The sequence below is a fragment of the Engraulis encrasicolus genome, chromosome 22, assembly GCF_034702125.1.
Source record: "Engraulis encrasicolus isolate BLACKSEA-1 chromosome 22, IST_EnEncr_1.0, whole genome shotgun sequence".
Lineage (NCBI taxonomy): Eukaryota > Metazoa > Chordata > Actinopteri > Clupeiformes > Engraulidae > Engraulis > Engraulis encrasicolus.
The window spans coordinates 3,242,409-3,270,359 of record NC_085878.1 but is presented as its reverse complement, the minus strand read 5'-3'; the positions used below and the strand labels follow the sequence as shown (position 1 = coordinate 3,270,359).

At 43.8% G+C, this 27,951-nt stretch overlaps 1 protein-coding gene and 1 long non-coding RNA gene across 2 annotated transcripts in view; one reads left to right on the top strand and one right to left on the bottom strand.

Moving 5' to 3' along the window:
- Positions 1-1,135: 1,135 nt before the first annotated feature.
- Positions 1,136-21,764, bottom strand: LOC134438581 (dnaJ homolog subfamily A member 2). The gene is made up of 9 exons (XM_063188174.1): positions 21,614-21,764; positions 19,969-20,028; positions 19,401-19,624; positions 18,565-18,645; positions 15,233-15,366; positions 14,234-14,430; positions 8,636-8,780; positions 7,041-7,168; positions 1,136-2,392 (listed from the first exon to the last, which is right to left on the bottom strand). Exons 1-9 carry the CDS (start codon positions 21,689-21,691, stop codon positions 2,204-2,206), a joined length of 1,236 nt encoding a protein of 411 aa, XP_063044244.1. The 5' UTR covers positions 21,692-21,764; the 3' UTR covers positions 1,136-2,203.
- LOC134438582 (uncharacterized) overlaps positions 20,040-27,951 on the top strand; it is a 25,957-nt gene continuing 18,045 nt past the window's right edge. The window contains exons 1-2 of the long non-coding RNA XR_010032627.1: positions 20,040-20,358; positions 22,746-22,846. This is a non-coding gene — a long non-coding RNA (uncharacterized LOC134438582). The remainder of the gene's footprint in view (positions 20,359-22,745; positions 22,847-27,951) is intronic.

The window sequence follows — 27,951 nt, the reverse complement described above, 5'->3', positions numbered from 1 at the left end:
CTCCCTTGCCTCCTCGTGGCCTTGTGATGACGTCACCAACAACAGCATTTTGTTTCAATATCTCCCAAAAGCTCAATTCTAATATAATTCTCTCATTTGCAAACGGGATGGTGAATGAAGAATAGCCCCCAAAAATTGTTGTGGCTAGGCTGACAGCAGGGAAACTTAAAACTTTTTCTCTCCACGGAGGCAGGGCGTCAGCAAAACACAAGGGCACAAGCACAATTGGAGGACGGGAGTCCACACATTGGAATGCACCATGGCAGGGCTACGACAGGCACTGTGCCTTAGCGCCATCTTGTGGTAGTGACTCTTCACAACACAAACAGAAAGCGAGGGACTTCCAAGGACACAATCCTGTTAAACCATGGGCCTATACTATAAAGCTGGTTCAGGCTAAGTTAAGGTTAAGTTAAGCGGTAAATCATCTAATACAAGAGCTTTGAGATAAATGAGGACTCCAGGCTCTTCTATTAGATAATTTACCTCTTAAATTAACCTTAACTTATCCTGAACCAGTTCTGTAGTATAGGCCCCAGAGGTGGGGAACCTCTGGCCCCCCATTGTAATTTTTAACGTTATTCATTTCACATGAAATGTGATTTCTTTGGGGGTTTTTTTGTTAAGAAGAGTTAGAAATTACAATTGCAATACAAATATGCTTTATTTTCAGGGGCCCAAGTGAAGGTGGGATCTGTTGTAAGGGTGGTTGCCTTCAACAAAGGCCTCAAGGGTAGGGGGAGATCCTGGTTTACGTTTATAGTACGGCCCTTGGAGGAGTTAATTGAATTTGAAGTGGCCCCAGGAATGAAAAAGGGTCCCCACCCCTGTGTTAGACAGACATGGCCTGCAAGTGATGCCAACCTCAAAACTCTGAAACGTGGGAACACAGAACCACCACGGCATACATAAGAAACAACACTGCAAGGAAATATTCATTGTTCAGACTGAAATATTCCTTAAAATGTCTACAGACACAGCAGCCAACAACAACTTTTTTTTATCTGCAAAACCACTGATAGCAGCAGCAGTCAGGGTTTGATAAACAACACACCACCAGTGGCGAGTCCCACAACAATGAACCAACCTACCAGCAGTGGTGAAATCATGATATATATTCAAAAATAAGATGGCATTGATTTAACATATTTTATTCAACTTCAACTTTGTGTGTCACAGAAGGTATGTTTTCCTACAGCTGCTTGTCTTCTTTCTCCTCTCTCTCTACTTTCTCTCGTGAACACTTCGAGACGGCATGTGAACATCACTGACAAGGACTGAAGCACTTTACATGCACCTGGTTGAAGACGGATACAGGCGATTTAATTTTTATTTCTAGGTTTTTATAAATCACATTGCTCTGCATGACAGCAGCTGATACAAAGCTTAATGACAATCACTTCAATTTTATACACATTGTCTTCGGTTTCCAATTTCTTTTTTTAAAATATAATAGAAAGAAGAAAAAAAAGTAAAAATCTACAAAGAAAATAAAGTGGTAAAAATCAAGCACAGATACACACAAACCAACCTAAAAATGTGATGTCTGTTGGAGTCCCATGATGTTTCAGAAGGACGTCGTTTTCATTAAGTCTTACGGGCTCTCTCTCACGCCACAGAAATCTCGCTGTAGGTGTCAAAAAAAATGTCCCAGGTCGAAACGGCATTTGATGGTTAGTTTAAATGAGATTGTGTAAATACTAGAACAAAAGGATGCGAGTTATACACCGCGCCAGAGAGGAATGACCTTTCTTCCCCACAGCATGTGTTTTGAACGGGGAGGGGGGCTGTGGGGGTTTGCCTTTAGGTGTGTTGAAGTATACAAGGAGAAGTGAGAGGATATGTGTGCGGGGCGAGGGGATATTTGGGCTGTGCGTTTTCTACAAGGTGGTGTTGGAGTAGAGGGTGGGGGGCTGGGGGAGGGCTTACAGAGCGGAGGAGAGACGGGGACAAATACATACGACAATATTTGTGTGTGTGTGTGTGTGTTTTTTTTTAAGGCAGACCCCTGATCTGATCCAAACAGCTCAGTCCAGCTCAGATCAACTGTGCCCGATCAATGTTGTTGTGCAACTGGTCAAGTCGTTATCTGTTTCGTTTCCTTCCCCTTCTGTCCTCCTGTCGTCCCCCTCTCCTCTCTCTCCTTCTCCGGGTGCCAAGCGGGGTGGCATTGCTCTCCATCTCGTCTCGTCTCGTCTGCCCACTACTGGTGGGCGCACTGTACTCCGGGCCCGTGGTGTCCGCCCTCGTCGTCGGAGCTGTCGTTGTAGGCCTCGCGGCGGTGTCCTCCGGACGAGCCCTGGCTGTTGTCGTAGTCCTGCAGGTCCACCTCCTCAGCGTCCGCAGAGATGACGGGAGGCTCCGCTCTGTTGGGCAGCAGGTCCTCCAGCTCCTGCACAGGGGAGGGGAGGCGCAACAGTACATTACATTACATTACATTATACTACATTTAGTAGACGCTTTTATCCAGAGCGACTTCCATTTCATTCAGGGTATTGCTGGTTACAGTCCCTGGAGCAATGTGGGTTAGATGCCTTGCTCAAGGGCACTTCAGCCATGGATGGAGGTGTAGGGAGAGGTCAGATGGGATTCGAACCTACAACCCCCATAGTGAAAGACCAACTCCTTAACCACTAGGCCACGGCTGCCCCAGTAGCCTGATTATTAGGGCTGTAGCGATATTGTATCGAATTGAGAAATCGTGATATGCAGAGTCCCTATACTGTATCGTGATACAAGAAGACAGTATCGTGATATGCCCTTTCAAAGTTCTGTTACCATTCACTCCAGATATTAACCACATGACATGATGTGATAGTGCTTCCAAGCTTCAAATCAATATCATTACTAATAATGTAAAAAACGTTTGCAGATAATAATCTCTTGCAACCTTTTCTATTCATAAATGATAAAAAAAAAAAACATTTTAAAAATTGTGGGGTGTATCGAACCATAGGTCCCAAATCGTGATACGAACCGAATCGTGCGTTGAGTGTATCGTTACAGCCAGGGCTCTAAATTAACACACGCCAACACGCCAAACACGGGTGAAAATTCATTTTGGCTAGTAGAAAAAAATACCTACCCGCCAATTTGGCTAGTAGCGCCCGAGTACAGTAACTTATGAACGGTAAACCGCTGCTCTGGCGAACGTTATAGGCCGAGATTTCCTACATTACCCATGGACACTAGCGTCACGACGTAGCCTCCCACCGTGGGCTTTCTAGTGCATCGAGCGTGAACTCCATGCTGTTGCGCGCGCCAGGATTGAAAACATTTCAGACGACCAGCCATTCTGTCAGCTAAGCTGCGCTCACACTATTCTGACAGGCAGCTCTCCTCCTATGCTCTCGTCGCTTTCGCTACAACCTTTTTAACGTCACTACTGCTATTATTACTATATGAACCTTGCCCTGACCGTTTCAATCACAGGACTTACGCAGATTATGCATAGCGCTACTTCTGTTGTGTAGACTATGTTTTGTGCGAGTGATGAGAATGTGGCAGGGGTTAGAGCAAGGTTCTGTGTGTTGTTGAATGCTAGTAGTAATTGTAAATAGTGACGTTAAAAATGAGTGGTTGTGGAACGAAATAGCGACCAGGGCAGAGGAGGAGAGCCGACTGTCAGAGTAGTGTGACCGTAGCTGTCAGTTCAGTTGTCTTCTGAAATGTTCAGAGTCCTGGCGCAACTAAGTTGGAAAGCCCACGCCATCGGAAAAAAAAAAAAAGCAACCAACGACGAAGCTGTGGAAGTAACAAAGGAAGCGAAGATTCCCGAGATATTATTTACTTTTAATTAAACTAGGCTTCTTGTCATTTTGTTGCGCATGGTAGAGAAGAGCTCCTCCTCTCTCCTCTCATCTCTTCTCCTTCCTTGGGGTGTGCGTATGTGAGGTTTTGTAGTGTTTGGCTGTGTGCTTGGTTACTGTATGTTAAAGGTATGTTATGTGAGTGGCTTGTGCGATGTGATTCAGCTGTTTTCAGAGGAATTGAACAAAAACTAATCAAATTAATTAGGCCTAAGTAATGAAAGTAAAAAATAAAGCAGAAGTTAAAAAATAATGAAAAAATATATAGCCTAGGCCTATAATATGCTTAATTATTATGTAGGCATATAGTAGCCTATGCAGGCCTATAGTGTATCTGTGTTGTAGAAACAGTTGGACAAAATGACCATTTAATTAGAAAAAAAATAACTAGCCTAATGCATAGTTTATTTTGGCGAGATTAAAAAAAATGGCTAGTTGAACTTCTGTTTGGCTGGTAAGAAAAAATGTCCACTAGCCAAATTGGCTGGTGGTGGAAAAAGTTAATTTAGAGCCCTGGTTACAGCCCTACTGATTATCATCAACTTTCAAATCTCTTCGAGACTTGGTCTGACCAAGAGCATAACAATTAACATTTCCCAAACAGCATTTCCCAAATGGTCTCCCTTGGTTTGCTAACGATTGTTTGTTTCCCAACAAAGAGGGAGAAGTTCCCGTATTTGCGGGAACTCAGAAAGTACTTGCATTGACTCTTGACCTGACTGGTAGCAATGCTGAAGCTGTCGCAACAGAGGAATGAGGGGACGCCATTGGGTTAAGAAAAGAGAGGGGTGAGTTTCTTGAGAGCATAGCTGTTGGCCAGCTAGCAACTTAGGTAGTTGACAGTGGGAAATTGCATCGCAAACAACGAAGTAGCTAACGTAGTTAGCAACTATGGCTTCTAGAAATGCACCCCTGGGGTGCATGTAGAAACAGAAGAAGTACTCTTACAAATGCAATTACACAACACCAGTGGTGTGACACTACATGGTTTCACTTTCAACTTTGTAACATCATATGCATTTGGAATAGTACTTCTACTTTCCACAACTCTGCAAAAGTGGCAGATGAAAACATGGAATTAATTTGCACAATATAAAAGAACGAGAGGCCATAGGTCAGTGCTGTATCAACACCAGGCATGTGAGGTTAAGGCTGGCTTCAAACAATATGAATATGACCAAGTAACAACATTGAGAACAAACTAAATTACAGTATAAACCATGATAAGTCATCATGCCAAATCAAGAGAGAGGGATTCACAACTGTCAGGAAACTCAAGAGTCAAAATTAGGGTTGCAAAACTCCAGAAATTTTCAGATGTGGAAGTTTTGGAGAATTAACAGAAATAAACTGGAAATTATCAAAGTTGAAGGTAAAAGACATCAATGTAGTGGGAAGGAAACCATTGTCGCATAATCTTGGCAACCAGGTCAGAATTCATATGCACGTAATTAAGCCATGACAGGCCATGCATTTGTATTGGATTTAGTATAGTAAGGGGTTTTCTAAGGCACAGCATGATGTGGAGCAATATAAACTCATCAAGAGGGCTAAAGGGCTGCATTGCCATGATCACCAGTACTCCTACAGTAAATCAGTAAGCATTTGAATTAAGCTGAAGTCTGGCTACCCTCAAAAAGCATTTGTTCACTTCCTAGTGGCTAGACACATTATATGAAAGTCTAACAGCAAGGATCGCCTTCAAACGACAGCTTTAATACAGCAAGCCGAGAAACGGTTTAGAACATTCTAGGTCAAACAAGCAAGGCAAAGCTGGAAGGCCTTAATGTCACATCCGAATGAATGGGTCAACACATAGCATTGGCTACAAACTTGAAGACTGGCTTCACCCAAAGCATAGCAAGTCAAGGCAGAGTTTACCACGTTCTTCTATGGCGAAAGGGAAAAACCTGCAAGTGCACAATTTGTGCTCGGCATACATTGAAATGAGCACCATTTTTAATATTTATTTTTCTTCAAAATGCTACTATTACTATGTCAGAACGCTATAAAGGACTTTTTAGGAAAAGCACAACAATTACCTCTTAATGTATGTCCTCTACAAGTCTTCTGTTGTCCAGTCTTGCACTTTAAATGTCTGTATGAGCACTGTCTATGTCCATACTGTCTTATGTCCATGTATAAGTACTGTCTATGTCTATACTGTCTATGTCCTTACCTAGATTAGTCTATGTCTGTATGGGAAAGCAAGAAATGTAATTTCAAATTCTTTGTATGACCAGTGCATGTAAAGAAATTGACAATAAAACCTACTTGACTTGACCATTCTGTCACGTCATATAATACCAGTTCAACATCCAAAATCATTGGCCATTGAGAGTGAGGGCTCATCGCCTTCCGCATTACAAAGCTCCAACATTAGAATATCAACAAAGGCGGTACAGAGCAGGGCTGGCCAAGCCTCAGGTTTCACCACAGGACGACTGCTACAAGTAGGGCTGGGTAAAATAATCGATTTAATCGATAATCGACCGATTTCATCTAAAATTCACATAATCGATTCACAGGGCACAAAATCGATTTTTTGGTTCTTTTTCTTTTTGTTCTTTTTGCTTAATTTAGGTCTATGGAAAATACCCAGTAGGTATTAGTCAATTAGGCCTAGGCCTACTTATTACAAATTAGCAATCTGTTAAAACTGTCAAGCCACAGCCCTTTGACATTTTTATATAAAAATAGGCAACAGCATCTTTTGGGGGAAATCCTGGCACCAAGAAGGGAACGGATTGAATTGATTCGGAATTAATCGAATCGAATTGAAACGTTAATAATCGATCCAAGGCCCTAAGAATCGAAATCGAATCGATACAGGAACATGGCTGCGATACCCAGCCCTGGTTACAAGTACACGGCTCAACAGGCCGGCCCTCCCTCCCTCCCCCCGGCTCCTCCCCTGGATCTCAATTTGCACAATAGACTGACTGGGACAACACAATTGCTTCATTTATAATTAACCAGGTCGACCCACCACACTGCTACTCTGAGAATAACAGACAGTAGCCGCCCCAGCTCTGACAAGAGCCAGGGCTGTGTGTGTGTGTGTGTGTGTGTGTGTGTGTGTGTGTGTGTGTGTGTGTGTGTGTGTGTGTGTGTGTGTGTGTGTGTGTGTGTGTGTGTGTGTGTGTGTGTGTGTGTGTGTGTGTGTGTTTTAGGAGACCCGTTACCCTACAGACCCCACCAGAGAGTTACGCAAGCGCGCACGCTACTCACCGTCAGTTTCTCTGGGCTAATCCAATTGTTCTCTGGGAACTCCACGTCAAACTTGATGTACAGGTCTCCTTTCTCGAAGGGGTTCCTGTACTGTGGCATACCCTCGCCTCGCACCACCCTGACGGAGCCTGGAGAGCAGAGGACAACAGAGATTATTGGTAGGCCATAGTGTGTACGTACAGTGTTCCCGCACTTTGAACATGTCCAGTTGGGTTGAGGACAGCGCCTGTGGTCGGGCTCCATGCTGGACTGTGATTGGTTTGTGTTAACTGGGCAGGAGGTGGGAGGCCATTTGTTACTTCTAGTTGTTCAGTCTAGAAATCGGCAGGCTACATGCAGGAAAGGATCCGCATATGGGTCATTCCATGTCAATTTACACGGCCTCCCCAGGTGACCCGGTCCGAATTGCCCGATACCTCACATACATGCACCTTTTGATGTCAATTGAAAGAATACCAAGTATTAACACCCTACGTCTAACGGTTGTGGAGATGAAGCCCTCCAAAGTTTGGGTGCCACGCCCACTTTCCAAGCCTATGAATTGCATACAAAATTTACAAGCAGATTTTGACACCTAGTTTTAGTTTGAATGAAGATACAGGCCTAAAAATCACCATGCCCCCTCAATATGACCCTGTCTATCAGATGATGTACTTACAAATAGCATACCTTGATTATTTGTGGCTATATTTGGCCTTGAAAAATGATTATTTTCCCCCCCATCATGGGAACTGTACAGTGTATTCCAAAACTGTTAGGGCACTCAGACTTTATATGTCAGAATAGGAGGGACTCAAAAACAGCTTTGGGACAAAATGACCCTACAGTACCCCCTACTTCAGGCCTCAAATTAACCATGTGGGCACTTGATGACTGTAACACCCTCTTAACCCGATGTACAGTATTACTGTATCAAACATTCAAACTTGGAAAAGCTGTTTTTCATAGTTAATATTAATCGAGGCCTTCAAAGTATATGCATTTGTCCATAGCTTATAACAGTGTCCGTTTCTCCTGTTGCCATCTACTGGTCAAAAAAAGTATTTGTTGTTTTTTGACCAGCAGATGGCAGCAGACACTGTGATAAGCTATGGACAAATGCATGTACTTTGAAGGCCTTGATTACTATGAAGAACTCTGAAAAACTTTACTGATGTGCCACTTCAGGCACTTACACTGTACTCGACCCGCAACGCAACAGAGAACGACAGGAGTAAGAAGAGACATAACGCCGCCCATCTACGGAAAATCCCACCTGGCGTTCTTGATTGGCTCACTCATTCAGAAATTATTCTGATTTTCCCAGTCATCAGATGATTGCTAGAGGAAACTGAAATGCGGCTGCGTGTAGTTTGGCGAAATGCAGCCAGATGGCCTAAGTAAGGTTACTACCTAGGCACATTGCTCAACAAGCCGCCTTACATGTGGGTCAACAACACAACACGATTTGAACAAAAAACAAAACAAAAATAGACATCCCTAAGAAGAGGAAGCATGAATAATAATAATTGTAAGAAAACGTACAAACACTATAAGGTGCCAGGCAGCTTCGCTGCTTGGCCCCTAAAAAAGACATTTTGGGAAAGGTCACCCACCTGGCTCAATAACTTTTCCAGCAGGGTACTTGACCATGATCTGTCTGCCGTCTAGATGCTTCAGTGTGAACTGGAATCCGCAAAGTGCTTCAACTAAACCAATTTTGTGAACCATGTGTAGGTCGCTGCCATCTCTCTTGTAGGTCTGAAATCAAGAAAAGACACATCACATTTGATTAGGGGACCAAAGCTTGTGATTGCATTTTTTTATCTTATTGGTTTTCTCACTAAGAAATGAGTCTTTATGAATGCAGTCTGCAAATGTAGGCTAACAGATAATCTTATGTCATTTAAAAATTAAAAAAATACTGAAGGGTGGCAATGAGAACAAGGCAGGCACATCACCCCACAGTGCTCCAGGCAAATAGAGGCCCTGTATGAGAGTTTTTTTCTCCAATCCTGTCAATGGAAACTAAATACCTGCTGTGGGTGTGTGTGTTATTGGGAAGAATTTGGAAAAACTGGGGGACTCGAGGACTTTGAAATGAGTAGGCTACCCCTGCTATAGGCAATTGCACCTTTAGTCTTGTTTTAGACAGTTATCCCTCTTGTGGTTAAAGATATTTGCTTTAGGCATTTATCTCTCATTTTCCTCCTTTATAGATATTTTGTAGGCTATATCGTATAGGACTATACAATATAAACTTGTGTATGTCTCATGCCCTTCATGCCCCCCCTCCCCCGGGAATTAAAAAAAATAAATATGATTTTATTCATATCGTGATTAAAATCGAAATCGAAAATTTTGGGGAGAAATAATCGAAATAAGTTTCTCATATTGTCAAGGCCTATGCCAAGTGATGTAAAACTCATTAGGGGTCTTACACACTAGGGCGGTAAAGCATCGCGGAACGCCAACGATTTTTACCGGCGTCGGTGAAAATACATTGAAAAATATCGGTCCTTACACACCAACCGGCCGTAGTCGGGAGTCAGCGGCACGGGAGCCGGCTCCGCGCCGCGCTGCATTTGGAAAATAGAACTCAAGCGTATTTTTCACGCCGGCGACCGGCGGTGTCTCATTCAAATGAATGGCAAAGTAGCACGCTAGCTTTGGCTGTGGGGGTTTTTTGAACAGGACTGGCCGCGCACGCCGACGCTGTCAGTGTGAAAGGCAGAGAAAAACACACCGGCCGAAACTAAGCAGAAAGACAGCGTTCGTCCCGCAGCCGTTCCGTTCGGCTTTGGTATGTTTGACCCCTTATTCAGCATCATATTCTTCAAATGCATCATTAGAGTTCTTATCCTCATCTGTGTTAACTGGCATCAGCTACATATGTTTTCACAGGCGTATTGACAGTAGGTTGAGAGAAGAGCAATTAAAAATCAGCAACTTTACTGAAGACATCAGAAAGGTTGGAAAGATTGTCATTAGCTGGTCGATCTTTCAGCACCAGTGACTAGGACTGACCACAGAAATATGCACTCACGGAGATGTTAATGAGCGTGTGGCTGTCTTATGGCCATGGCCCAAATGAAAAGCCCCATGCAACACTAATTCAGCTGATGATAACAGCTAGGCATTCAGGCTTGGTGTCACTAGCATGTGTCTCTGCTGGCCTGTCTATTCTCGGGGGCCATCAAGTCATGTCGAGGGGTGCGTGGGTAGACGGTAGAGGGGGTGGTCTGGAGCTGGTGCAGCAGCAATAGCATTAAAAATCACACTGGCACACTTTAGGTCTCACTAGCTCAGTCACAGCGCAATATCAAACCTAATGCTCCACAGAGAATTGGACAATAGAGTACTCATCTTTGACTGGCGGTGCTGAGAAAGACCAGGTGGTGATAACATTATTAACACGTCTGTCAATGACCGACAGACAGGATGCAGCCAGCAGCTCAGCCTGAAGTGGCTGCACAAGGTGCACTTGACATGACATGCAGTCACGACAAGCTGCTGCACCAACTGACCCTCAAGGGAATCCTGTGTCAGCTGGGGCCTATCGTAGAGGGATGCTGGACTTGGGGACTCGTGGGTGGCGTTACGTACTGCAACTACTCATACACCTCTGATAAAACACACAATTAGGAACCCTGCTCTTGAAACTCTGCTTGTGGCATCCCATTTATATTGCACTGGTTAAGTCAAAATATCATTAAAGGGACAGTTGGGTCAATTTCAACATGCAGTTGTAATGCTCACACTACCCTGGACTTGTCAGAGCCTGAGATTTCTTTTTCTTCTTCTTCAGCCGTTTCCGAGATCCTGGTCATTGTAATGGGGGCAGCTCTTTGTTTACATTTCAAAAAAACATTTTTATTTATTCCCAAAAACATCCAAAAGGTTATAAAACATCAGCAGACAACTAGCAAACAGCAGTAACTTTTGAGAAAATATTTGGAGTTGGCCTATGTTTCATTTTTTAAAAATGTAAACAAACGCTGCCCCCATTAGAATTGCTCATATCTCGGAAAGGGCTGAGCCGAAAAATGTGGCATCACCAGGTACTGACTAGTCAAGGGTAGCGTGAGCAATACAACTGCATGTTGAAATTGACCAAACTGTCCCTTTAACAGTAGACAAAAGTGGTGAAAGGAAGAAGAGAATAGCAGGCTGAACTGGTGAATAAATACTTGTGTGTAAATTGCAATTTAATACAGCAGCTAACCTCACGTTGTGCCAAGGGGACCAACTCCCTCCATGCCGGTCACATTGCAAGTCACACTAAATAACACTGAGCTAAGTATAATGTGCCGTGACGATTAAGTGACCAAGCACCATCGTGGAAATATATGGCTAAAATAGATAGGGCCATCTAAGGTTTATGTGGAGCTCTAACATAAAGATCACTATACCCATACACACTCCGCACCCTGAGGAACCATTGGCCGTCTGTGTGTGTGACTTTCGATGTGCCGATTCTGTCCTCAAGTGGGGGGGGGAAGAGAGAGAGAGAGAGAGAGAGAGAGAGAGAGAGAGAGAGAGAGAGAGAGAGAGAGAGAGAGAGAGAGAGAGAGAGAGAGAGAGAGAGAGAGAGAGAGAGAGAGAGAGAGAGCGAGAGTGCGAGAGGAGTGTGTTTGTTGGTTGAGATACCTCCTTGTGCGTGTGTGTGTGTGTGTGTGCGTGCCAGGCACGTGCACTCCAATACGGCAGGGGAGGCACGGCCTCACCAGCTCAAGATGATTATGATGAGATGCAGTAAATGTGAATAATAGTTACAATAACAGCTATTGTTGTCTAGCATCTGCACCATAACTACCATTTGAGTAGTGTTTAAACTGTTTCACTCGTTCTCAATCATTTTTGTGGCCAAAATCGTAATATTTGCCCATTTCATGTCAAATTCCTCCGAATACGCCGAATTTGGGGCAACTCTGAATTTGCCTCACCCCCGGATTGCGCAATACCTCGTTAACAAGCTTCAGCGCATGCGCCATTTTGCTCGTTCTGTGAATGCAACCTGGTAATATTGTATTAAACGTTTTTATACACTTAATAGAAGTATGTATGGTGTGCCCTCATTTCCTGATATTTTTTTACTATTTTCTACGTGTGATTATCATTTCTTTACTCTGAACGCTTTGGCATAACGCCCACTGAAATATACAGCGGTGAGGCCAGCAGTAGCCTGGCCGCAGACTCCTTCTGGAGCTGGCCAGTTACGTCATAGCGAATCTGAAGTTCACAATACTGTCAGTCGGTGTTGTTGGCTAGCTTGTTCTCTTTGACTGCTACAAGGATTTCATAACGACACTAAGAGCATTCTCAAAGTTGGAAAATATGTGATAAAGAATGGAGGACCGACAGAGCTGAAGGGTTTGCTACTGCAGATGACCGATCAGAAGATTATAACTACCCGATCATTTCAAAGTGAGTGGTACAACAGAAACTATTTTTTTTGTTTCCCCTGTGTCTTGTTTGCAACCGGCGAGAATGTGTGGAAGACCATTCGCATGGGATTTTACGACTTAACAATTTACTAAGGACTAAGGAGCCTCACGAAACACAAATCCTCGCGGCTACTCATATTCATATTCAATGCCAAATTGCTTTGGACGTTTGGTGCGTCTCGAATAGATGTGGCTTTGGATGAACAGCACCGGCTAAAGTAACGTTAGCATGCGCAACTCCAAAGTGAAGGAAAAGAGCGGCGCATGGACCTGATGTACAAGTTAAAGGTAAGATCAGTGTTTCCTATGTGTGTGAAGCCTGTGTTTGTGAGACCCGTGGGGATAGAGTGAATCCGCCGTGATTCTGTCTGGTGTGGTGGTAGCTTTTGTGATCTGAACAGGATTCTCATGTGCCCTGTAACTGTTTGTAAAGTTGAGTACAGGGTACCGTTGAGGTAAATCAAATATACCCGTGTAACTACAAGACTCTGATCTAATTCCAAAGTGTAGGCATAACATAAATGACAGTCCCAAAATATTTGGTGACCATATCGAAGCTTGTGTAGTAATCTCTGTTTAAATGTCGTAGCCTCGTACAAGTAGATGTAGGCCTACATTTGCACGAGAATCCGGTGCTTATCACTAAAGTTATCACACCAGTTTGTTCGCCGTGGTGCTCAGCGGTCTATATGACACCATGTTTTGAATCCTGTGTGTGTGTGTGTGTGTGTGTGTTTCATTGAGCATCCGCCGTGATGTGGTTTATGTGAGACCACTGTTTGAATCCCGTGTGTGTGAGAGCAGTGGGCTTTGAAGGAGCTTACACTCTTCACTACTCCCCTCCTCTCCTCTTCTCTCTTCTCCTCCTCTCTTCTCTCCTCCTCTCCTCTCCCCTCCTCTCCTCTCCTCCCCTCTCCTTTCCTCTCCCCCCTCTCCTCTCTTCTCTCCTCTCCACTCCTCTCCTCTCCTCACTTCTCCTCTCATCTCCTCTCCTCTCCTCTTCTCTCCTCCTCTCCTCTCCTCTCCTCTTCTCTCATCCTCTCCTCTCCTCTCCTTTCCTCTCCCCCCTCTCCTCTCTTCTCTCCTCTCCACTCCTCTCCTCTCCTCTCCTCTCTTTTCCCATCTCCTCTCATCTCCATCTCCCCTCCTCTCCTCTCCTCTCCTCTTCTCTCTTCTCCTCTCCTCTCCATCTCCCCTCCTCTCCTCACTTCTCCTCTCCTCTCCCCTCCTCTCCTCTCCTCTCCTCTCCTCTTCTCTCCTCCTCTCCTCTCCTCTCCTCTTCTCTCCTCACCTCTCCTCTTCTCTCCTCGTCTCCTCTCCCTCTGCCGTGATGGTGCAGTGTGGTTTATGTGAAACCACTGTTTGAATCCTGTGTGTGTGTGTGTGTGTGTGTGTGTGTGTGTGTGTGTGTGTGTGTGTGTGTGTGTGTGTGTGTGTGTGTGTGTGTGTGTGTGAGTGAGAGATCTAGTAGCATTTACTCTACGGAAATGCAGCATGTTTTATTATGTAGGCCTAACTTATGTTAAGAAAGCTATGGCATATGAAACTTATCGGTAGGCCTATTTGATAAATTTACTAAAACTGTAGCTGTAGTATTATATATTTGAAAATCTGATATTGGAAAAGTCAGTGCCTCACCAGCCATAAAGTTGACCGCACCTCACTGGTGTGTGTGTGTGTGTGTGTGTGTGTGTGTGTGTGTGTGTGTGTGTGTGAGTTTGAATGCGCGTGCGTGCGTGCGTAGCCGTTCGGCCTTGCTGTGCAGACCTCGTGTTCCTTCTCCTGCAGGACGAGGACGATGTCTCCTGGCTCTACGCCGGGCGCCTGGTCGGCCTCGCCCCCGAAGGTGATCTTCTGGCCGTGCTTCATGCCCTTGTCCACGTGCACCTCCAGGATCTTCACCTCCTTCACCACCTTCTTGCCTTCGCATTTTTTACAACGGTCCTTCTCACTTATCACCTCACCTGCAAAAGGCACAAAAGAAGACAGATCGTCAATGAACCAACAACCGATATGTGCACCTACCTCACTTAACAGGGCAAATCGAGATCCATCGAGAAAGTGTGGGGGGAGCTAAGGCGACAGATCCTAAATCGGGGGACCTTGGGTCAAGTCCAACCTGGGTCATTTATCATTCCTTCCATCTCTCCTTCACCTAGTTTTCCCATTCACCTCTCAAACGCCCCTGTCAATAAGGCTAAAATGCCCATTATTATTATTATTACTACAGATTAAGTGTGTATGATTGTGGTCAAAGTTGGTATTGCAAATATGCTGCTCATAGCAACTGTGCTGCTTATTCCCAGATTTAATCTTTTCATGAATACTTACTAAGTAATAAGCTAATATTTACTAGCATGACCAAAGTACAGTGAGTTTTTATATGCGGTTTACTTGTCACTTGAGTGATTGTTTGTGGTGCTTCAGTCAAAATAATACGTTTAAAAAATACTTTCAAGCAGTATTCCAATATTGCCACTAATTTCAGGTGACCCCATTTGAATTCCAGGCGACACCATATGGTTTTAAACCACTGTGCTAACTTGTGTGGGTTTGTACTGCAAACTTGGAGCAAGTGGTACCATCTCCTCATGTAGGGTTTTCATGCCAGCAGGGCACGTATTTAGAGGTTTACCTCCTAAACCTATAATATGCCTCACCTCATCGAGTCAAGTTACAAAACCACCTTACTTCCAAGTCCCCAGGATCAACATGGCCGTCTAAAAGTGTGATGAGTCCTGCAGATTAGCACGGTGTGTGTCTTACCTTCCCCGTTACAGTCTGTGCACATAGACTGCATCTGTTGGACCATCCCTGGGGCCAGCTGTCTGATCATGACGCGCATGCCACGCCCTCTGCAGGCTGTACACTTCTGGACAGCACCCGTCTTACCGCCCTGGCTGCGCACACACACACACAGACAACACACACACACACACACACAAAAAAAACACACCACACACACACACACAGGAACAACATGAGCACACAACAGTAGCAGGACAGCCATGTACAGTGCAGAACATCAGTTTGTGTGCTATATAAATCAGGCTGTTGTGCTGAAGTCCATACCACACACACCACAAATCAGCCATTTGCCATAGAGAGCAGCAGAACAGTCCACATGACAACATGAAACAACAGCCAAATATGACAGCCATCAATGAACTGAAATACTACACTTCCAAATATTAGGAAAAAATTGAAATTATAAGAGTATTTAGGTGTACAAGTTACAAGCGGCCCCAATGGCAGAAATTGTGTCCACAGACGCATCATTTTCACTGTCAAAAGTGATACAATGAGGTCTGGTGAACATTTAAGTCAGAAGGAATTAAACTGCATCACTGACTGATAAGGATAAGCCTCAATTATAATCACAAATCGCCTATTTTTAGAAACAAGTAATCACATCATGATCTGCAAATGAGTCGTTTTCATCAATTTAAAACCAAGATACCGGTACACACACTCGGGCCGGCTTGAGGACAAAACAACATTTGTTTGAAGAGATGATTAGTGTCTTATTCAGTGTGTGAACCTGCTCCCACCTTGTATAGTAGAAGTATAAAAAAGGAGAGAGTCCATTCTTTCCCAGTAGTCCCATACCATTCAAAATCAATCACTTGGTCTCTTACTGCAAAACGTATGCACTTTTCAACTGCAGAGCACCCTCAACACAGCTAGTTTACCCTTGAATTCCTGTTTCACATGCCACGCGTTGATTATTATTTATCTACAATTACATGTCAGATTTAAGATGGCCAGACAAAAACAATGCCATGTCCACAGACCACTCCAGCACTGTATAGATTCATTTGGCAACCCCCGGTCAGGCAAAGATCAACGTCATCACTCAACTTAGCTAATGCCTCTTTTCCACTGCCGGTTTTCTGGTAGGCCTACAGCTCGAAAACAGCGCGACTCTGCCGCCACTTTTTGCTTCACGATTGAGCTGTGTCATACCTACTCAAAAAGCAAAAAGTTGCAGCTGAGTCCCGCTGTAGGCCTACCAGAAAACCGACAGTGGAAAAGAGGCATTTTAGATACTAAAGCTGGTGACTTCTAGCTGCCGGTTTGCTACTAGACATACAGGGGATGATTGCACATCTCATCCTTCGAGGGGTTGTGGCTGTTGCAAACAAGTCCGGCAGGCGGACAAAGATGCATCCAAAAGCACAAATACGAAGAGCGCAACACAAAAAATGGCGGCGAAGATCGTGTTCTGCCCAATTTAAAGAATGCGTTTCAGACAGACAGACAGACCGACGGACAGACATACCCTGTATAAAGATACTAGGACGCATCTAAAAAGGGAAAACAAGAGTGTGCTACTAGTGGACTCCACCGCCATTTGAGTCCGTATCATTAGGAAATATAAGCTTTAAGTTCCTTGCCGCGTCAGTGCGCTTTAAAGACATGCTTGCATGCCAGCTTATCTTTTTTCCCCACACACACCTCTTTCAGCATATATCCGAGTTGCAAGCACGAGATGGGAGAGTTCATATGTGGTGAGCACTCTCACTTGTGATTAGCATCCAGTGATACTGAGGCTTTCTGACAGCTAACTTGCATGAACTGGCCAACACTGCTCAGGGTCCCGTTCCCTCATTTTTAGGCCAACACAAAAGTTCAATGCAGTGCAGCAGTGCCCAGCAACTGCAGTGAAAAACTGTGTTGAAGTTCAGTGGCCACAGACAAACTCAGAAACACTACCACATCACACTTGAAAACTGAGGGCAAATTCAAAAGCTCAAAGTTACAACAGCCATTATGAATGTGTTGCATCTGCATGCATCAGTTGCATCATTTACATGCAAAATCTCAAAGGATCATAGGTGACCATCTAAAAGACGATTTAATTATTGTTATTGACTGATGTAAATGGATCCTCCTTCACCAGCTCAACTAAAAATTTAAGTATTTTTGTCTAATCAAGTGAACATACTAGATCAGAGCACAAGGGACCTACAGTCCTACACTCAGGGCATCATGTCACATTTAACATGCAAAAAAATGAAGTGATGGTGCTGATGACCTTGGTAAATGAAACAATAGAGGGTGAATGGGCAAATTCAACATAACGCAACTGATGTTGGCTGGCTAGGCTAAGCTTAGCTGTGCTTGTGCATTAAGTAAGCCTCCTAGTCACTTGACCCCCACGGCTCAAAGGGTAGGGCACTGCACCATTATGTCGTGAACCCGGTTCGATTCCCGACCCAAGGTCATTCCCCGATCCTCCCCCGTCTCCCTTTCCCACTCGCTCCCTTTCCCACTCGCTCCCTGTCCCACTCGCTCCCTGTCCCACTCGCTCCCTGTCCCACTCGCTCCCTGTCCTGTCTAAATAAAAGGTATGGGGCACCTAAGTCACGCCCTTCTACTTCCGATCCGTGGGGCTGGAGCTCTCAAAATTTTGAATGAAAGTTAATGGAGTGAGTCAAGCTAAATCCTCATCCCGTTTGGCATGTGCTCTGGATTTCACATATGATGACAGTGAATTTGAAAGGTTTGGATTTGCGATTATTTTAGCTTTTGTGCAAAACTGTGTGAGAGACTACACGTGCGCCTCGCATATCTGACGTGAACCGAGGCACAGCCAACCCTACCGCTGCACCGTGGCTTAAGTGGCTGCACGTCGGACATGCGACGTCTGTTGTGTAGTCCAAATAATTACATATTTTTGCACACACACAACTCAAAAATCGCTTGCCAAGTGAAGTCAACAAGCACACCATTGGTTGTTATTAATTCTGAGGCACAGCATGTGTGATCGACGGGGAAATGCGAGGTGGATCGGAAAATAGCTGTGATCAGTCCATTACAGCCCAATCAAAAGTTTTTGCATCCCCAGCCCCACGCGCCGCCCGGAAGGGGTGGAGACTTAGGTGCCCCATAACCCCCCCAATATTTCCAAACAAAGATCATCTTCTGATGGAGGCCGATGTTACAATCCCCGAACTACACCTCCATCTACACTTGCACTTCACCTCCCCCACTAACCCCCTTTTTATACTAATCACCCTCATCCCCCCTTGCAAGCAAGAGAGGGAAGGGCTTTACATAGTCACATAATAGAGGGCTATATCGAGTACACTTACCCATGGCAGGTCCCACACAGCACATTCTTGCTCAACTGTAATTTGGTTGCTTTGCCATTGTAGAGATCTTCCAGGGACACCCTGTAATGAGATATTATTTTAGAGACACTTTATTACAAATGGAACTGTGTCATACCCACACAAGAGTTAAGAAGACCGTGTCCTTGAGGACTTCCTTTGATCACGTTCTAATGTCCTTTGAGGACCTCATTTTCAGGTGTTCAATTTAACACACTCTTAACCTTACGCATGAATGATAATACTGTACCTCTAATTGACAGCATTATTTAGTGCAACACTTGATATTGTAATGAAAAACATTCATAGTTGTGCATACAGTATTCCACATTGAGACCACAGCAAATCAAATGTCAGTCTGTGGTGGGCTGTTGATTATGGCCAGGATGGTAAATGTGACGTATAACACAAGATCTGACCAGATTTCCACCCCCAGATAACAAAGCGCCCAGCTTAGGTCATCTTGCTTCCACTTGGTAGGTGCTAAGTACCATGACATTTGGACAAGGTCCAGTTTGCCGCTTTCTCAATTTGACGGCTGTTCACCAACAAACCCTCCTCTGTTTGACGTCACATCCAGCTAACCAGCCATCTGGCCGGCCAAGTCAACTTCCGCCAAACCCAACAGCTCTGTGTCAGGGTTTGCAGCGAGAATTATCTGTGTCAATCATACTAACGAACTATGATGCAATAATCTTTCTCAGGATACTATTATGACTCTATACTTGTAAATGCAGTCAATTGCACAACATCAGATTTCCTCCGCCTTGCCCGACAAGAACCTTCAGCACCTCTGTAGTAGTTTTCGCTGCACTCACTTGAGGGGGTGCACCATGTCCTCTCCTCTCCGCCTGCCCCCGTTGCGGCGTCCCTGGCCGCCTCTGAAGCCGAACAGGCCTCCTCCGAAGATGTGGGAGAAGATGTCGTCCATGCCCCCTCCTCCACCTCCCCCTTCCCGCAAGCCCTGCTCCCCATAGCGGTCGTACAGCTCCTTCTTCTCAGGGTTGGTCAGCACCTCGTACGCAAAACTGATCTCCTTGAACTGAATTCACACAAAATCAAAGTATTACGATGATTCTAAGGCAACACACCCAATTAGCCTGAAAAATACCCAAAGAAAAAATGCTTGGCATGGACTGTATATTATTATAAGCACAGAATAATCTTATTAGCTCAAGAACTAGGTTGCATATGCCTGCAAATGTATTCATTTATATTGTGCACATTGAGAATCAGAAGCCAACATCACTTCAAACTTGGAGTGTAACTTTAGCAATAGTCAGAGTGAAATACAACATTATACAGCTATAAAAGACACGAAGGTCCCTTTACAATTAAAGGTTAGAATGTCCACATGTGATGGGCACGTTGAAGGCAGTCATGTACCTTGTCTCCAGCATTGGGGTTCTTGTCAGGGTGATATTCCTTTGCCAGTTTCCTGTATGCCTTCAAAGGGAAAAAAAATGATTACAGGACATGAAATTTGGAAAATGATGGTCTACTCTACACAAAGCATGTGGTATCATCATGACGTGACAAATAGAAACTCTTCAGTGATAGGTTCACAAAGTGGGAGAGAAAAATGTGACCATAAAATGCGTGTTCACATGTTGGTCAGACCGTCACAGTTAGCCAATTCACCGCGAGAGGAAACAAAGGTTGTTGAGCTAGCCCACTAACGTTAGCTACAGAATTTCCGTGAACTCACAGCGAAGTTTACCTGTCAGATGACATCCGGGATCCAACAAATTGTTCTACTATTCATGAGAACAACCGGTAAAACTCAAAAGCGTAATTTTAAGTGTAGATAAAGCCACTACATAAATCAAAAGGGACACATTTTCCATATTAACCCCCAAGTGTACACTTTTGTGTAAAAAAGCAGAGTCCGTATTGTTTGCTGTGAGAGGTTTTCACAATGTATGCAGCACTTGATTTCGCCCATCACGTAGCTTATTCAGAACTAGATCTACAGCATGACTGTGTGAAAGGTAAAAGGCTGATATTTGCCAGTCATGCTACGTAGATAAACGTAATGAGAACAAGCATTTCCAATTAACATGGCAACCGAGCAAAGTGCATTATGCTGTGGTTGTTGTGTATAATTCATGCTAAGCCGACACAGTTTGAAGAAAATGCTCGTGTACAATACACAACTTCGTGTCACGCAGTTAGAACAGTAAAAAGACAACGAGCTAACAACTTTAGCCAACCAAGTGGATTAATGAAACGTAAACAAGTACCAGTCGCTTTTACAGGAGCTAACCGGCGACCTGACGAGGACATCCAATGAGTGCTAGTCGAACCATTTTCAACATCAAAAATCAGCTTGCCGAACCACATCCACACATTGACGTTTTCACAAAACCATACTACGAATCATGTAATCGTAATGAAGCCTTACATTGCAACTTTCAAGATAACATCTATTACATAAAACCAGTCTTTCTGTCCCCCTAGCAACTACGGAGGCACTAGCTTCTGGTTACGACACTAACAGAAACAACAGCAGAGCATCATGTTGTCTAGGGCTAGTTAGCCGGTTACCTAAAGTAATTCATGATCCCGGCCGTTATATCTGCTTGTAAAAGTGTTAGCATAAAATGTTGTCAGTAAATAACCGTGGTAACATACTGCTACACCTTCGAACTACATGTTCCACACGCTATCCACCGGTTTCAACCACATGACGAGTTAGATTTAGCTAACCAGCTAATCATCTCCCATCCGCGAGGCCTTTGCTAACACAACCAGAAAGGTTTCCTATTTGGCTAGACATAGCAGTACCCCACTAGCCGTCTTTACAGGCAACTTTAAAATTGTTGCTAATATGAAGCAAGCGCACTACTCAGCCACTCAATGTGAACTTTCACAAAATCAACGTTGGGCCTTTACACTAAGCTAAACGACTAGCTAACGTAGCTCGTGTTAGCCATCTGTCGCTAGCTGGCTAATCTCTTTTTTCCTCCCTCAAAAAGCCTTGTTGGCCTCCTTGAAAATTGCGAGAAGATACCAACAACGAGGTCCTTACTTTTTTCAGTTCATTTTCTGTGGCCGTAGGAGTCACTCCAAGAAGGTCGTATAATTTAGTATCAGCAACATTCGCCATGGTGAAGCTTGACGAAGGACCTTCTGTAGGGGAAGCAAAGAAGTGAAAGAGGGACCGGTTGTTCACGTCATACGCACGTTCAACTTTATCCTTCCGCTATTTTTTCCAGAAGCTTTCGCGCTGATTTGCATGGTGTGCTGACACACTCTCACACACACACCCACAAACGTTTCTTCTCTTTGTTTCTCACTCAGTGAGTCAATTGGGTTCACTTTTTTAATACCCTAACAAATGTGCGTATAGTTATCATGATTTTATTCTAGGCTATTGAAACGGTTAGGTTATTTATTTGTTGCCGGTTGGATGGATCACAGGGTGGGCCAGCCTACAGGTAGACTACCTGTCAACTATGTGTTCTGCTGGGGGCACAGCAGGGGACTGGTAGGTGCAACTCCGTAGGTGGGCTGCTGCAGGTTAGATGTGTACAACAAAATAGGCTATATAATTAAATTAAAGTAAACAAAAAAATAAGCAAATTGATTATGGTTGATCTGCTGTGACTCTTTCACTTTCTTGTTTACATGTAGCCTATAGGCCTATTATGCTTCCTGTAGCTCTTGAAATGGTTTAGGATACACACAAACTCCATGGAGTTGTGAAAGGGGGTGCACAGAAAACAAAATAGTGTGGCATGCACGCCCCATGTCAGCAGGGCCTTGGCTGGAATCTACTGGAATATGGGGGCCTAAAGTTAGGGAACCCCTGGCCTAGCTATTGCAGGCTGAACATGTTTTGACATTATTATTTTTTTGAAACGGCAGATGCATCAAGTGATCCATTGCACAGACTGTAGAATAAGCGTTTGGGTTGCTGCTTTGACCTGTCGGCAAAATAAATAAAATAGATGAGTGTTTGTGCTTTGCAGTGGTTTTGGGTAGGGTGCGCACATCCAAAAACACTTGTTGCAGGTGCCAGACAAAAAAGTCAGACAGCTGAATATGCCTGATGAAGATCCAGGGTGATCGAAATGTTGCTTTTTAAATAATAAAGTTTGGAGCTTATCGGCAGTGTGCAGACCTCCCTTTTTCAACTGTTTGTGCTTTGCATTCAACAGGTCATCCCAAGTTAATCACACAACTAGCAGACCTGGGAATTAGCACCTCCCCTCTGCAACTGGATCATGGACTTTCTGACCAAAAGATGACATCATGTAAGGTCAGACACACCACACCACACCACACCACACCACATCTTCCCACCCCTTGAGCCCCTTCATCTACTCACTCTTCACCCATGACTGCATGCATACGTATGTAGGGATCCAACACCATCATGACATTTGCAGATGACATTACAGTGATGGGACTCATCACCAACAATGATGTGTATCTTAACATAGGGCCTACTCCAAATATCATCCCAAAACATTATGCAGCATCAGACACCTTACAACACAGCATTTGGGATGATATTTTTGGAGTTTGTTAAGATGCTTAAGATGCAGGCTACCCATTCACTAATGTACCTTTTTCATGAATACTTACCACCACCATCAAATTCGTATTCATTATGACTGGGAAAATTGCACTTTTCATACATGAAAAAGGGGATGTTCTCCATGGTCCGCTATTTTGAATTTCCAGAAATATACATTTTTAGCTGTGAAAATGACTGTACTTGGGCCATACTAGAAAATATTAGTTTATTACTTAGTTAACATTCATGAAAAGATCAAATTTGGCAATAGGCAACCCAGTTTCAATGAGCAGTATAGTTGCAATACCTTTTTTACAATTTCCTGCACAGTGCACCGAAATGTAAACAAACCATGCCCCCATTAGAATGGCTAGGATCTCAGAAAGTGAAAAAAGGAAAAACCGCAACACCGATGCTCCCATTTACTTCATTTTAATGTGACGTTTCGGGCCACCCCGGCCCTTCCTCAGACAGAGAGGAAGGGCCGGGGTGGCCCGAAACGTCACATTAAAATGAAGTAAATGGGAGCATCGGTGTTGCGGTTTTTCCTTTTTTCATTTTATGAGCTTAATGTCTTTTGAACCTGCACCCGAAAAGCATCTGGATGTGCGTGAGATTGGACTTTGATAGGATCTCAGAAAGGACAACAACAATACGAATATCAGGATTGAAGTGTCACATTTTGGTGAACTACCCGGTAATCTAATGTAATATAGCTCGCAGGTCAATGCTAACCTTTAACGTCAAATCACAGATGCCTAAACTGCCTAAAAAAGCCAAAACTGGCAAATACCCTCAAGGCAGAAGGATGGTCTTTTGTGTTGCACACCTCCTTTGGTCAGGTGCGTCGGAGGAGAACCCCTGGGTCACCAACGTTGGAGACAAGAAAGCTCCGGCACAATGTCTACATTTGCGGCATTTAATAGCGATATTTCAGTCTATTGACCTTCTTCAAGCAATTGGTTGAAGAAGGTCAAGAGACCAAAACGTCACAATTAAACGGTGAAAATGTGGACAGTGTGTGGGAGCTTTCTTGTCTCCCAGGGCAGGGATAACATTCTGCCAGGCCACGCCCTTCTAGTGATGCAACATCTTCAGCGTTGCTTCTAGTCAGGCCAAGAGCAATGTAAATATTGTTTCTGATCTCCAGAAAAATCGGGAACTTTGTCAGAACCAGTCAACCAGTATCAAACCTAGGGAGGCGGGTCAACCATGCCGTTTGGGAAACGTTAATTGTTATGCTCTTGGTCAGACCAAGTCTTGAAGAGAATTGAAAGTCAATGATAATCAGGCTAACATTCTGCCCTCAGAGCAGGTGCGTCATGATCGCAGGGTAGAGGTAACAATTCTGTCCTCAGGACAGAGCAGTTTCTCCTGCCCACAGAGCAGATTAACTTCTGATCCTGTAGGCCAAAGCAAAGTCTCTGAGACTTCAGGACAGAGGTAACATTCTGCCCTCAGGGCAGGTGAGCCTCTCCTCATCCCAGGAGTCTATCTCCTGGTACCAGGGCAGGTGAGCCTCTCCTCATCCCAGGAGTCTATCTCCTGGTACCAGGGCAGGTGAGCCTCTCCTCATCCCAGGAGTCTATCTCCTGGTACCAGGGCAGGTGAGCCTCTCCTCATCCCAGGAGTCTATCTCCTGGTACCAGGACAGAGGTAACATTTTGTGAGATTCTGCCCTCATGGAAGAGAAGACTCTCTTGGTCCAAGAGGTAGCATTCTGCCCTGAGTCTGTCCTGGTCCCTGGGCAGAGGTAGCTGTTCAGAAACGCTAGATACCTCTAAAACCCCATAACACTGAATATATGCAATATAATGTGACAGTAGTATATGACGCGCTAATTTTGGATGTGGCAGCCAAGCTTACCTCTAAGCCTCTGCAAGCTGACGTCTCCCGTAGACGGACCACCTCTGTCTTCACACTCTTTTTCTGACCGGCTCTAATACAAGTTCAAAGGTGGTGGGTGAAGCTCAACACAATCCACAAAATACTACAGTTTTCCAAAACGCATGTTCACATAAGGTCAAGTAAAATCTAAAGTAAAATCTAATCTATAACACTGGACTGCACTCTGCTAACATCACCACCATCCAAAGACCCAGTGCATCCAAGTCAACTATTCCACACGTCTCTCAGGTGGGTCTGACCTATGACCCTTACAGGCCCAGAGACCCAGAGGTTAGTCGGCGCCGCTGTGAGATATGGAGGGCGTGTTAGAGTAGTGCCTAGTCTACAATGCAGTTTCCTAACATCTTGTCTTCAAAAAAAACCCAAACGCTTTGTTAAATGCACGTTTTGTCAAAAACGAAAGTTCGGGAGAAGCGGAATGAAATTTGACATACCCAAACCACCTACAGTGTTTGGACTACTTCTATTCTCCGCTCAACTATCATTGGTTGGAATTCAGAGCAAAAGATAGGCACACCCATTTAACCACCTGTATCTCATTCTTGTCTCAGCCATCATTCGGTGGAATTTCAGTGCAACAACATTTCGAACGCCCCTTAATAAACTTAAACAGTATTCACCTGTCTCCAGTCAGAAATTTGCTTTCTTGCTCGCACCCACCACCTCCCCATTCACCTCCCTTCTACCGATGTTCGATTGATTCATCAGACGTCCAGCCCTAGCACCTTGCTCCATTGCTCTCTGACCATCATCAGCCCGGGGGTGTTCACTCAGACCTCGCACAGATCTGTAGGCGCAGACAGATACTGCCCAAGCTCCCAGTGGTGCCCCGTACTCCCGCCAGCCTCGAGAATGTTTACCGCGTAGACATTTCTTGGGCTTGGCAGTACTTCAGCACCACGGCCAGTGATCTTGACCTATACGCTGCGTAATCCAACTAATCTCATTTTCTTGAGCGCGGACCTCGTGAAGCACTTTAATGATCGGTCCACCACAGCCGTTCTCCTGCGAGAGCCGCACAATCTCGAGAAGCCCGTTCTCCTGTGAGAACGAAGATTTATGCATACATGCTTAATCCAAATTTCAGATAGTGAGCTAATGAAACAGATTTTCATGTTTTGTTCTTTTTTCCCTCTGCCTCCACACATTTTCCTCATATACATATAGGCCTGTATACTGGAGTTCTAAGCCCTGCTGTCTCAAAGGACTTGTCACCTAATCCGTCATGTCATAGTAAGCCATATGTCAAAATCCTGTACCCTGATTTATTTATCAGGAGTGACAACATACTCATCCCCCCTCTGTCTGGATAACTGGATTAACAGTACACAGGTTCACAGACCTTTGGAACAGGTACCACGGCTAAACTGCCTAGCTGTAACACAAGACTTCTAAATCTGATCACTTTCTTTCACAGACCAAACACCCTTATTCTGACCGTGGAACACAACACAATCAATGACATGGACACTGATGGGTTCTACACCCGTCTCCAAAAGAGTTGTCACCTATCCATCTGTTTGGAATAACAGCTAATAACCTGACTTTCAATTAATCACTTGGCTTCAGAAGTCACTCATATGAAAGCTACAACCCTCCCGAATGAAAATACATGTACAAAAATAAATTTCATGCACCAAAGAAAGATTGACCCTTTAATGAACACAGACAGGGCAGATTTTCACAAGACAAAAGTTTTGTCGCCTATCGAACATAATGTGAAAATGAGCAGATAAGTCACTTCAAAACACTTCAAATACGCAGATCGGGTGTCATACTTAATCACTGAATCACTCTCACCTCTCCAGAAAAATCAACTTTGGCCTTAGGTGTATGTTTAGGGTCATTGTAATCATGGAAAACAACACAATGAAAAACAATGAAGATCAATGAGAGATACAAGATACAAGATATTTTATTTGTCATGTATATCACTGATTCTTGAAAGTTTGGCAAAAACATGTCCCTGCAGTAAAATATTAATTCTGTTGAAAATCAACTAAATTTTCACAAACAAAATGAACCCAGGTAATGGCCAAGGGGTCTGTCACACGAATACACAGTTGTTTGAAATATTTAAGTGTAATTTTATTACTTTTCATGGCTATAAACCTGTCCACACCCTGTAAAAACGCATGTCCTAAGGACTGGCATCATCATTTCAATTGACTTAAAATACAAAAATCACTAACAGAATTGAACTATCAATATCACCATGATGTGGAAGACCATATTAAAGTGGTTCTACAGATGTGCACATAGTGGATGTAAAACAATATTTACTATTATTTACTGATTGCTCAAAATGTGTCCAGCATATTGGTCACCACCGTCAGATTTTTTCTAAAAGACAATAAAATCAGGTATGCACAAGGTAATTTTCATTACTGAGGACCCCTTTTCAAACCTTTAGCTCTACTGTCTACTTCACCATCACTGAAGCTCCTGTAAGTTTATTATTTTGTCCTCAATTTGTTAATTTGTTTGGACACTGGTACTGTCCCAACCATAAACTGTTAACACCGTCGGGGGTTTTAATAGTATTGTATTACATTAATGTTAATATAATTTTAATAACTTTTAATTGTGTCTGACGGTGTTGACAAAAAACAAGGTATGATCGGAGAAAAGCCTGATTTCTGAAAAAATACATAATGGGGAGATTGGCCTTGTGCATTTCTGAAAAGCCAAGACCTTAGTCTACGAAGATATACCATATAATTTTGTAATTCACTTTGTTTTTTTCTGTCAACATTACAACCTGTTTTAGCCACTTTCTCAAGAATCAGTGGTATATGAAACATATATATACAATGAAAAGCTTCCCTGCTCTGGGAGTTCCAAGAAATGTTAAAAAGAATGTTAAAAAGGCAAAAAAAAGAAGGAAAAAATATATATTTAAAAAGTTGAAAGCTGCATTTTTTGTAGAAAAAAGG